This window comes from Daphnia pulex, chromosome 5 (assembly GCF_021134715.1).
Source record: "Daphnia pulex isolate KAP4 chromosome 5, ASM2113471v1".
NCBI lineage: Eukaryota > Metazoa > Arthropoda > Branchiopoda > Diplostraca > Daphniidae > Daphnia > Daphnia pulex.
The window spans coordinates 5,914,226-5,926,373 of NC_060021.1; the positions used below are offsets into that span (position 1 = coordinate 5,914,226).

At 36.9% G+C, this 12,148-nt stretch overlaps 2 protein-coding genes across 2 annotated transcripts; both read left to right on the forward strand.

Annotated features, from left to right (window-relative positions):
* Positions 1-3,159: 3,159 nt before the first annotated feature.
* On the forward strand, positions 3,160-4,183 carry LOC124194820. Its single transcript, XM_046589205.1, has 4 exons — positions 3,160-3,459; positions 3,526-3,858; positions 3,922-4,100; positions 4,171-4,183. The coding sequence occupies exons 1-4, from the start codon at positions 3,244-3,246 to the stop codon at positions 4,181-4,183; spliced, it is 741 nt and encodes a 246-aa protein (XP_046445161.1). The 5' UTR covers positions 3,160-3,243.
* A 5,091-nt stretch (positions 4,184-9,274) lies between these two features.
* Positions 9,275-11,593, forward strand: LOC124194821. The gene is made up of 4 exons (XM_046589206.1): positions 9,275-9,697; positions 9,756-9,951; positions 10,016-10,398; positions 10,457-11,593. The coding sequence occupies exons 1-4, from the start codon at positions 9,323-9,325 to the stop codon at positions 11,591-11,593; spliced, it is 2,091 nt and encodes a 696-aa protein (XP_046445162.1). The 5' UTR covers positions 9,275-9,322.
* Positions 11,594-12,148: the final 555 nt, after the last annotated feature.

Sequence of the window (12,148 nt, forward strand, 5' to 3'; positions counted from 1 at the left end):
TAGGTGATTAGGGAGAAAACCAATTTTATTTTAAGAGTTGTGTCAAGTGATAAAATTTTTTTTGCTAATTGTGCCAAGTGATTGGGGTGGAAGGAATGTTTTTAAATAGTTACAACAAGTGATTGGGAAAGCAAGGATTATACAAAGAAGGTTTGTGTAAGGTGATTGGGAAGAAAAATCTTTGATGGGTTGTGCCAAGTATTTGGGAGAGAAAATAATTCTTTGGAGAGTTGTACCAAGTGATGGATTAGAAAATTAGTTGAAGACTTGGGTTAATTCATTAATTGGTTGGGGGAAAGGGAATGAATAATTCGATGGGTAAGGAGATTAGGAGGAAAAAAGATTATTTCAAGAGTTAGTGTAAAATGATTGGGAAGATTTCATAAGAATTGTGTCAAGTAATTAGGAGGGGAAAGAAAGTGTTATGTCTAGTAACCGAGGGAACAAAAAAAAAGTTATTTAAAAAACATTTGTTTATTTAAAAAAACTGCGCCAAGTATTTGGAGGGCAAAGTGTTTATTGAGAAGTTGTGCGAAGAAAATTCAATTGGAATCTGTGCTAAGAGATTGGGAAAACCTTTGTTTAAAGATTGTGCGAAGTGACCGGAGAAGATAAAGAATTTGTGCAACGTGATTGGGGAGGGGAAAGTTGAAGAGTTATGTCTAGTGGCTGCTGTGCCAGGTGATTGAAAAAAACCAAGAACTGTGATGAGTTATTGGAAAAAATTGTTTTTTTGAAAAGTTCTGCTAAGAGGTTGGGGGAAGAAAAATTCTATAAAAATATTTGGTTATTTGATTGGGAGGGATTATCGTAAAGAATTGTATAGGTAATTGGGAGGAGAAAACAAAATGAAAAGTTATGTCAAGTGATTAGGAGATCGAAAAATTTTTTTTAATGTGCCAAGTGGTTGGGAAACAAATTGTTTGGAGAGTTGTGCCAAGTTTGTGGAAAGCAATTTTATTGGGAGGGAGTTCTAAGTGATGGGAATAATAATATATATTTTTTTAATTGTGCCAAATAGTTGAAAGAAAGTTCGTTGGAGAATTGTGTCAAGTTATCGGAGAGGAATAAAATTGAAGAGTTGTTAAAAATGTTTAGAAAAAAAAAATTTTAATTATTTTTTCCAGGTGGTTGGTTAAAAAAGTTTTCCTTGTTGAAAAGTTGTGACAAGTGAAAAAAAAATGTTTGAGAAAATAATTTTTTTGTGTCAAGTGTCATGTGAAAAAAATAATTTTTTATAATTCGTGTAATTGGTTGGTTAAGAGTTTAATTAGAGGAGTTAAAGTAAGTGTTGTTTTTTTTAATTGTGCCAAGTGTCTGGAAAGAAAATTTTTTTAAAATGAAATTATGCCTAGCGATTCAGGGGAAAGACTTTTATTTTTATTTAAAAATCGTGCCGAGTGGGTAGGAAAAAAAAGTTTTTTTAAGTTTCAAGTGATCGGGAAAAAAATTCACTAAAAGGTTTGTGTTATGCGCTAGGAAGAGAAGAAGTGATTTGGGAGAAAACCAATTTTAATTTAAGAGTTGTGTTAAGTGGTAAAAAAACTATTTGCCAATTGTGCCAAGTGTATGAGGTGGAAGGAATTTTTTTTAAATAGTTGTATCAAGTAATTGGGAAAGCAAGAATTTTCAGAAGAAAGTTTGTGTAGGGAGGTTGGGGATAAGAGTCTTTGATGATTTGTGCCAAGTGATTGCGAGATAAAAAGAAAGAAATTTTTTTTGAGAGTTGTGTCAAGTGATTGCGAGATAAAAAGAAAGAATTTGTTTTTAGAGTTGTGCCAAGTGATGAAAAAAATTGTTTAAAGACTCGGATTAAGTGGTTAGGGGAAAGGGAATGATTAATTTAATGTGGAACGAGATTGGGAGGGAAAAGAAATATTTCAAGAATCTGTGTCAAGTAATTGAAAAGATTTTTTAAGAATTGTGCCACGTAATTAGGAGAAGAAATGTGAAAAAGAGTTATGTCTAGTGACTGGGAGAGTAAAATTTTTATTTAAAAGTTTGGGGTTCGGGGACGAAAGGTTTTGGAAAATTGTGCGAAAAAATATTTTTTGGAGATTTGTGCTAAGTAATTGAGATAAAAACTTTATTTAAAAATTGTGCCGAGTTATTGGAAGGAATAGAGAATTTGTGCCAAGTGATTGGGAAGGAAAAGAATGAAGAGTTATGTAAAGTGGCTGCTGTGCCACGTGATTGTAAAAGTTGAAGAGTTGTGATTGGAAAAAAAATTGCGCTAAGTGGTTGGGGAAGAAAACCGTTTGAAAAGTTGTGCTAATGGATTGGGAGAGATTATCTTAAAGAATTGTAACTAGTTGTAACCCTCATCTCTTTGGTCATAAGCCGTCTCATACGCTACCTATATCCAAATTTAAATCCGTTGATATCTTAGACATCCTTTGCCGGAAAAATAACACCCAATTTCGAAAGGTAAGTTTCTAATTTCATTTTTCATTAGAAATAGTTTTAACGTGTAAAATATGATTTATTAGGTTATAATGGTGATTCCGGTCGTTGAGCTAAACGCTGCAATGGCCGTTGTCGGACATTGCTACCATTCCGACAGGATTCGCGTTCACTTGGCTTGGCCTTACATAACCGGATTGGTACACGAGTGCATGTTGAACAGGGAAGTGCAACGATCGATGAAATGCATTGACCCTACTTTCCGAACTGGATTTGAGTACAAGATCAACAACGAAGTGTCGCACAACTTCATACCTTTGTTACCTTCATTACCCAACAAAAAAAAATAAAAAAAAATAAATAAAAAAATAAAAAATAAAAAAAATAAATAAAAAAAATAAAAAAAAATAAAAAAAAAAAAAAAAAAAAAATAAAAAAAAAATAAAAAAAATACCTTTTTTGATAGTGTGTAACAGTGCGAGTTCTATCACATTACTGATGCTGTGCGAGTTTCTGTTTTCTGAAAATGGTTTTCCCCATTTCAGATCTTGTCAAGGCTAGAGTTGTTAGGGGTAACAGTTACCATCAAAGGCGAATCAAATATGCATTGCGTTTTTTAACTTCAGCAACAGCAACTTTAACTGAGCAGTGCAGTGCTCACCGTGAGATACAAAGGATTTTAAAGAAATTGCTCCGATCTTACCGCCATGGGATCGAATATCGTTTCAACAATGGTGTTAACATAATCAATGGCGTTTCACTACAGTGCGTATTTGCTTATTTTTGTTTTTGTAAACTTATTTTACATTCATTTTTCTTTACAGCGACCCCGTGATATCAATGCAAGATATTGCCAAAGCGCAATCAGTGACCGGAAGTGGATACCATCAATCCAAAATTCAACTGATGCAACCTATCAGTTTTGTTGAAGAGTGCAATGCTCACAGGGAAATACAGCGTAGCATGAAAATTCTGGATCCCCAGTATCGTACTGGGTTTAACTACACCTTCAACAACGCTGTTGTTCACAATTCGTGGGCTTTCCCTCGCCATCTGGTCATTTATATTTTCACCTTGTTGACAATTTCACTTTCTTATCTTATGTTTTTTTTACTCCAATAGTATTCACCAATTCAAGGTTTTGGATGGGGACCCAGGAAAACGACTTTGTTATGGCAATACCATGCACTTCCTAAGGATCCTAATTATCGTCACCCTGTTAACTTCCATGCTTCAAATTCAACTTCTACTTTAACTACAACTACAACTTCTCAACCTCGTGGAGCATCTACTTGGGCTCAACAATTCCCACCTGTTCAACAATTTCCTGTTCGAGCAAATGCCAACCAACAACTTTCTCATATTCATGTCCAACAGTCCAATATCAGTACTGCATATGTTGTCTGTGCTCCCTCCATGACTGAAGTGTCGCACAACTTCATGCCTTTTCTTATGGTATGTAACAGCGCGAGTTGTATTTCATTACCTTAATTAATTCCCGCTTACCTGACTGATTAGGAAGCTCCATTGCTGGTTCCTGTATGGGCAGGTCGTCGAGGACACATTGAAACGATTTTCGACATGTTACCAAGACGACCAAGAGACAGAAAAAAGAGGAAGAAAATTAAGGAGAGACAAGTAAAACAAAGACTTCACAACGGCATCAAAAGACGTGCGCGGAGACAGAAAAATAAGGGGTCAGTCGTGCGTGTGTGAATTTCCAACTTTTTGTCTCATTGATGTAAACGCAAACATTTTTGGATTAAGAAAAGTGCCATAACTTCTTCTTGAATAAATTGAGTAAACATCATAATACCGACCTGTTGTCTATTCATACATCAATATCTTTACATACACGCACCATAAATTAATGTTACCTCAACTGGTTCAGCTAGTAATCGTTCTTCATTTCAATATAAGACCTAATGTAAATGTACCTCACCAGAGATTCCATGCGATGAGGAACCAATCAAAAAAAGGTGCCAACTTCTTTAAAAGACAGCAAGGTAAGCCCATTCTGAAACCTTCATTGTGCCTGTACTAAAAACAAACATCAACATTAGTTCAGTTAAAAAAGTTAAATAGGTTTTATATTCCACTTATAATAGAAGGAAGCCAAGGACCTAACCAACTTGTGATAACTGACATCATTGCCAGAGACTGATTTCATCTGAAACATAAGAGAAAAAAGAGGACACCGTTAATGACTTGTCAATTGCTAGGGAAAGTCACATGTAGAGCTATGTTGGTAGAAAACCCGACAAGTTTACTTTTACGGTCTTGATTCGAATGGGATAAAATAAATGTGCCAGGCCAGTAAAGCAATCAAGTGAGGAGCCAATTTTTCATCGAAAGGTGCCCACTTAACGACAGTTAAATCCCCATACTGGGATCTTCACTATGCCAGGCCTAGACTTTATATATACATAGTTGAATAACAAAATTTTTTAAAAAAATTGTTGTCCCAATTCGCGTCTGCTATCCCAAAATTAGCATTTTTCTTCCATTTCCTGGTAATGAAATATTTCAAAAAATATACCAAATATTGGAAATACCTTATACACTAATCTAGAACTTTTTATTCCCTATCTTTTGATATAGTTATTTAAAGGATTAGTTCACTTATACTCTAGATATTCCTTCTGCCGTATTTCTTTTGCTAACAGCCAACTTGAAGCCCAAATTTCTCGGCCGTAAGCAAAATTCTGAAATTTCAATTTACGATTTCTCTTTTAATCCTAAATATTATAAGATGCCCTTTTGATCAATTGCGTATCCCCCCTGTATTTTAAATTTAATTAATCAGATTTTGAAATAAAACTCTCATTTTTAATGTATTTAACTAAAAGAAAAATCGTCGTTTTTTGTCCCAATCAGCGTTTAAGCGTCCGGTGTCCCAATTAGCGTTCTTACTAGTAATTGCGTACACATCAAAGCATCTAGCAAAATCACAGGCTAATTGGAGTACAGAGGAGAAAGAACTGTTAACAATCACTCACGCGGCACTAGCTTTTTACCCCAATCTCTATGGCAGAAGATTCCAAATTAGATCTGATAATCAGGCAATGCAATGGCTCAATCAAATTTCGCATGTTTTAAAGGCAAATTGGAATTTGTCTACTAATTCATAGCACAACGGCCAGATTTTTTAACCACGGATAGACCCCATTAATGTCAGCTGTCATACAGTCACACTACAAAGTATGCGCCCTATTGTTACAGCTACAGCATTTCATGCTACATATTAATGCCGACGTAATAATTGACAAAATGTTTATCTTAGTTCAGCTGGAAAAGCCCCAGAATCCTTAATTTTACAACGATTATATATCTTCACAAACAACTCTTTTAACACAAAATACTTAAAAAATTCATAGAATTCGAATGTTTCCGTCTAAATTAACCTTTATATAAATTTTAAGATCTTGTATTTGTTTAAAGGCAATTAAATATATATTTTGGAAGTTGAATCTGATAATTGTTTTATAATTATTTTTAAAGATGAATGGAAGACGATAGTATTCTCATGGAGTTATTCTGTAGTAACCTTGTCTAAAGACGCGTTCATAATGGAAGAAACGCAATGTTACGGAACATAGCGCCACTTAATTGGTGTGTCGGATCTTCAACACAACTTCATGGGGTTGAAGTTCCAACCCCATTGCCAGAGAAAGGAATTGCACACACATGGCCCTTACACAGTTGCCATGTCACACACTAACTTTTGTTTTCTCTCCCAATCGTTTTTTTCCTTTGTTTTTTTTTTCGGTTAAAAATGTAATAAAATGTAATATAATAAAAAAATTTTATGGTCCTTTCGGTTACAGTCTGTAGTTTAATTCCAGTTTATACTGAAATAAATTGAACATGGGATTTTTTCATACATTTACCTTTTTCTGAATTCCCTTTTAATTATCAAAAATTTTGTCAAATCTGCATAGGCCACTGGTTCTAGGGGTATGGAGATATGGTTTCCACTCTTCGTGTTAAATTTCCCATAAGCTTATTTTACTAAAATGTTGTAACGGAATCGCGCCACCAAACGGGTGTGTAAGTGGACTACATGCTATTTCCCTTCAAAATGCATGAACAAATTTTCATTTTTTCTGCAGTTGTTAAAATTTTTCACATTTTGGAACTTTTTAGTGTTAATTGTGAATAATTTTCAAGAAATTATTAAGTTTTAGTGATTGTAACGTTCAGGAGAGGCTAAAAAAGCAACTGAAAACTTAACTAAATCTCCAGACCACTCCTAGATGGCGCACTTTTACTACAACCTCCATACAAAATCGCTAGTAAAAAAGTAGTTTCTCGTCGAATTATGGGAAATTTAACACTGTCATTGGCAATCATCTCTTCATACCCCTGCCCAGAGCTATAGAATACTGGTAGCACCACTCATATGGCGAGCCCTTCCATTCCTTTTTTCTCTGGGAGTGAAGCCTGCTTGCTTGCCTGCCCTGTCCCGTAGCTATAAGCGCCACGGCGGGTGTGTGGGGAAATAGGGTATAGGCATGGTATAGGAATGGAGGGAAAAGTGGAGGAGTGGTAAGGGTCGAGATCGATATCTTAGCTCCGATTTTCACTATCGATTGCTAAAGTTGGCTCCAGCCCCAGAGAAAATTTCTGAGAGGAAGAGTTAACATGGCAGTGGCGCTACCAGTATTCTATAGCTCTGCCCGAGGAAAGAGAACCCCGCGCCACCCTTGGTCCCCTCTTAGTTTCTTCCTTCGTCTCTTCTTTTGGATGTGTGAATCTGAATGTCACTGGCCTGAATGTCCGGGACCCATCCGTGTGAATGATAAAAGGCTTGGTGAAGTCAGGATACGCGAGGACAGGAGAGGAGCACAATATTTCTTTGATGCGTTCGAAGCACGTCTGCTCCTTAGTTCCCCATTTCCACGACACTTTACTTTTGGTAAGTTCGGTGAGTGTGTGGGCTTTTTCGGCAAATTGATCCACAAATTTTCTGTAGTAATTAGCAAATCCCAGAAAAGATCTTAAAATGTCCAGGTTTTGGGGTATTGGAAATTCTTTCACTGCTTGTAACTTTTTTGGGTCAGCTTTTATGCCTTCGTGGGAGATGATGTGTCCTAAATATTCGACTGTATCCCTTGCGAAACGAAATTTTTGAATCTTAATTTTCATACCTGCCTCGTTTAGAAGTGTAAAAACTTGTTCGAGGTGTGAGATATGGTCCGCTAAGTTTATCATCGATGTATACCATTACAAAGGTGTTAAGAATAGGTTCCAAAATCGTTTCCATTGCTTTCTAGAATGTGCTTGGAGCATTACAGAGTCCGAATGGCATTCGAATGTAATGAAAGTGTCCAAATTCACACGAGAATGCGGTTTTGTGTCGATCTTCTTCTGCAATTTCGATTTGCCAAAATCCGCTAAACAGGTCCAGTGTTGTAAAGTATTTTTCTCCGTGTAAAAGGTGTAAAATGCTTTCGACTATTGGCAATGGATATCTTATTTTGGTCGTGATTTTGTTGAGTTCCCGGAAATCGTGGCAGACTCTCATTTCCCCGGATTTCTTACCAACGATTAGTAGAGGGGAACGGAACGCGCTGGTACTGCGTTCGATGATTTTACCGGCTTCCATTTCGAAAATTTTCTTCTTAAGGAGTGGTCTATGGGCGAACGGAGTTTTATACGAAGGAAGAACGATTGTAGCTCCATTTGTCACAATATGGTGCTTGATAGCTGTTGTTTTTCTAATATCCAGTAATGTACTGGCAAACAATGAAGTGAATGATATCAACAGGTTTAAAAATTTAACATACAGTGGTTCCTCTTTAAGGTGACCTATTTCAAAATCTAGGTTAATCTACGATACGATAAAGTGGAAATGGGCCATTCCATGGTATTTCAATTTTTTTTGTCGCGGTACCTCGCCGATTTAAAAAAAAAAAATACAGTGTGTTGCCTGTAATGATTATATTACAGTGTAAAAATTTCAGATTTTTTGGATCAGTGGTTGGGCGGGAATTCTCGTTCCAATTTTCAGTTTTTTTGCGGGAGCGTAGTGCGGAATTTGCACTAAAACGCTAATAAAACGGCAGAGGATTGAGCGATTGAGATCGGACAAAAACCAAAAAAAGAGAAAAAAAAAATGCTATTTTTTGGTTTTTGTCCGAGTTTAATTAGTCATTTTCAAGATTACGCAATCTTCATTTAAAAAAAAAACTTTGATGGCAAATATCTCTGTTCTCGAACGGCGGAGCGGGACGCGACTTGCGACATTCGATAGACCGTCTTTATTTTTATTTATACTGTTATCATTTTTGTCCTTCCGGTCTTAACATTCTAGTTATGAATTTTTAAAATTTTAGCAAAATCCCTATCCTTTAACACAGGCGGCAGCGCCCCTCAGAATCGCCGAAAAAGGGGAGCCGCGCGCGAACCGCCTCATCGTTAACAGCTCCCATTGGTCTTCTCGACCTTGTATCTAGCTTGTTATGTATGACCAGAACTTTGCGAAAAAAAGAAGGTTCTCTTTCAGCGTAACTCTTTTTTTTTTAAAAACGGCAGTTTTTGGTGAACTGAGGTGTAGTTAGGTCATGCTGTAGTGCTGTGTCAGTTTAGTTTTTGAAAAATGGAGGAAAGTTGTTGTGTGGGGAAAATAGTTGAGAGCCCATGCAATTTAAAGCATTATTCGTCGATTGCTGAAAGTATCCCGCTCTGTGATTTAACATTAGATGAGCGGCGAGTGATAAAATTACGCGTTAAATCAGAAAACATTTCTTTCATTTGCCGTCATCATTTGTTTGTGTTCTTAACTTACTATGATAGGATTTGGAAGAAAAGTCTATGCTGTGATCCATATTCCAAACACGGAAATAAAAGTGTGAAAGGTGATAAGACAATCTCACTGGAGTCAAGTGATAAAATAATCTGTGCAACAAATTCAGTGATGCGGCTCATTCCAGGCGAGAAAATTTGTCCGCGTTGCAACAAACTACTAAATGAAGTTATTGAACTTGGTTATTTAACACCAGAAAAAATTCGGCCACAGTTATCGCATGAAAATAATGATGCAGATGAAGAGCTATTCGAAAGTCCAACAACAATCGGCAACACACCGTCACGTCACTTAGTGTCCGTTCTTTCGGAAGCATCAGTTATAACTCCAGTATCCGATCTTTCAAAGTGCAACCGGAAAAGGCGTTTGCAAATATGTGAAAAGGTGCTAAACAAAGTGAGGAGGAAAATGTTGCCTGAAACCCCGGATCCGGAAATTTTTCTTGCAAGCGACTTCGAAAATTTATTGACATCAATCAGAGAAAAGGTATATTTGCTTAATTCAATCATATTAATTTTTCTAAACACAACCTATGTATCTACAGATTAAAGTTTGTAAAAAGCGGAGCGAAATTTTGCAACTATTGACCTTGGCACCGAGCAGTTGGACAATAAGCCAATCGGCATCATTCTTTGGAGTTACGGAATATACGGTTATTAAAGCGTCAGCTATAAAGAACAGCAAAGGGATATTATCGCTACCTGATCAAAGGAAAAAACGTCGGTCTTGCATCAGCGACAGTAATGCTTTTATTTTCTTTATACATCCTTCCCGCATAACCTTATAACAAATATTTTTTAACAGGTGATAAACAGACAATCATTGACTTCTACGTGTCGGACGAATACAGCCGTCAATTACCGGGAATGCGGAACGTGAAAAGTGTGAAACTTCCCGACGGACAAAGAATAAAGATGCAAAAGCGGCTACTTCTTTGCAATATAGCAGACTTGCATATTGAATATAAGAAGAAAATGAACTTAACTACTGGATCAAGAAAACCACTTGGATTTTCTATATTTGCGTCTCTACGCCCGTACCATGTCGTAACTGTCGGCGCTGGCGGAACACATTCAGTGTGTGTCTGTGTTTATCATCAAAACGTAAAGCTGATGCTCAGCGCAATCGACGTAGTGAATGAAAAGAATCTTTTTATGGATAAAATCGTCTGTTCTGTCCACAACCAGGTACTGCAATATTCACTGAAATTATTTTAAATATGTTTTAATAAGAATTTTTGTGCAGGAATGTATGATGGATCGATGCGCAGCATGTCCTGGTACGGAAAACCTCAAAGCGTTTTTAGATCAGCTGACGGAAGAAGAGCCCGATGAAATAAATTACAAGAAATGGACGCAGACCGACGGGAGTAAGCTGGAATCTATCACTGAAGACAAAGATGATTTCCTGGAATCTCTGGTAATCCTCATCTCCAACTTGACTAAACATCATTATATCGCTCGTGCTCAAAGCGCATTTTTCGTCAAGTGCAAAGAAGAAATTACCCAAGAGAGTTGCGTGTTGATAAGTGACTTCTCCGAAAATTTTTCATTCGTCATTCAAGATTGTGTTCAAGGATATTACTGGATGAACCAACAAGCGACCGTTTTGCCATTTCTAGCTTATCTAAAAAATGAGGAAGGTGAACTTTGTTCAGCTAGTATGTGCGTCATCAGCGATCACTTAACACATGATTCTGGAGCTGTAAATGCGTATCTCAAGCCCGTCCTGAACCACATTAAGTCCGTCTATCCTTTCATTAAAAATGTCAAATATTTCGCTGACGGTTCGTCGGCGCAATATAAGAATAAGAAAAACTTTGCTAATCTGTGCGCACACGAACAGTCTTTCGGTCTTAAAGCTGAGTGGCACTTTTTTGCGTCTTGCCACGGCAAGAGCGCTTGCGACGGGGTTGTCGGCACTATTAAACGGCTTGCTCGCTTAGCTAGTCTGCAAAGACCTTTATCTGATCAAATAACTACCCCAATTCAGCTTTTTGAATGGGCAAAAGGTCATGTAGACATAATGATGTTTTATGTTGAAAAACAACAAGTTGAACTTAATTCTGTTGAGATTGAACGGAGAATGGCAGATGCATTGCCAATAAAAGGTACGAGATCTTTTCACTGTTACGTGCCCCTTAACGCTTATCAACTCAAAGTTTCCGCTTTATCTTGTGATACCGATTTTCAAGTCTTTAATGTACTCCCTGAACCACGCAACCCATTTGATTTCACTTCATGTCTAGTCCAAGATTTCATTGCATGTGTATCTCAAGATGATGGTTTATGGCACTTTGCTCAAATTATTTCAACTAACCCAGAAAATGAGGAATATCTTGTCAAGTTTCTAGCCCCAGACGGAGAATCTGGGTTTCTTTAAGGTTACAAATTTAAAAATGTCGATTCTCGTGTTGCAGTTTCTGATGTGTTGTGTAAAGTTATGTCCCTTCACAGTACTAGTAAAAGATCCCGTATGTTAAAAGTGAACCAAGATGAATTTACAAAGATAAATGAAAAATATACTCGCCATATGGCGAATGGAGAATAAATAAATCTTATTTTTTTTTGTGTTAAGTTGTTAAGTTAAGTGAGAGAGAACCTTTTTTTTCGAGAAGTTCTGGTCATACATAGCAAGCTAGATTCAAGGTCGAGAAGACCCATGGGAGCTATTAACGATGAGGCGGTTCGCGCGCGGCTCCCCTTTTTCGGCGATTCTGAGGGGCGCTGCCGCCTGTGTTAAAGGATAGGGATTTTGCTTAAATTTTAAAAATTCATAACTAGAATGTTAAGACCGGAAGGACAAAAATTATTACAGTATAAATAAAAATAAAGACGGTCTATCGAATGTCGCAAGTCGCGTCCCGCTCCGCCGTTCGAGAACGGAGATATTTGCCATCAAAGTTTTTTTTTAAATGAAGATTGCGTAATCTTGAAA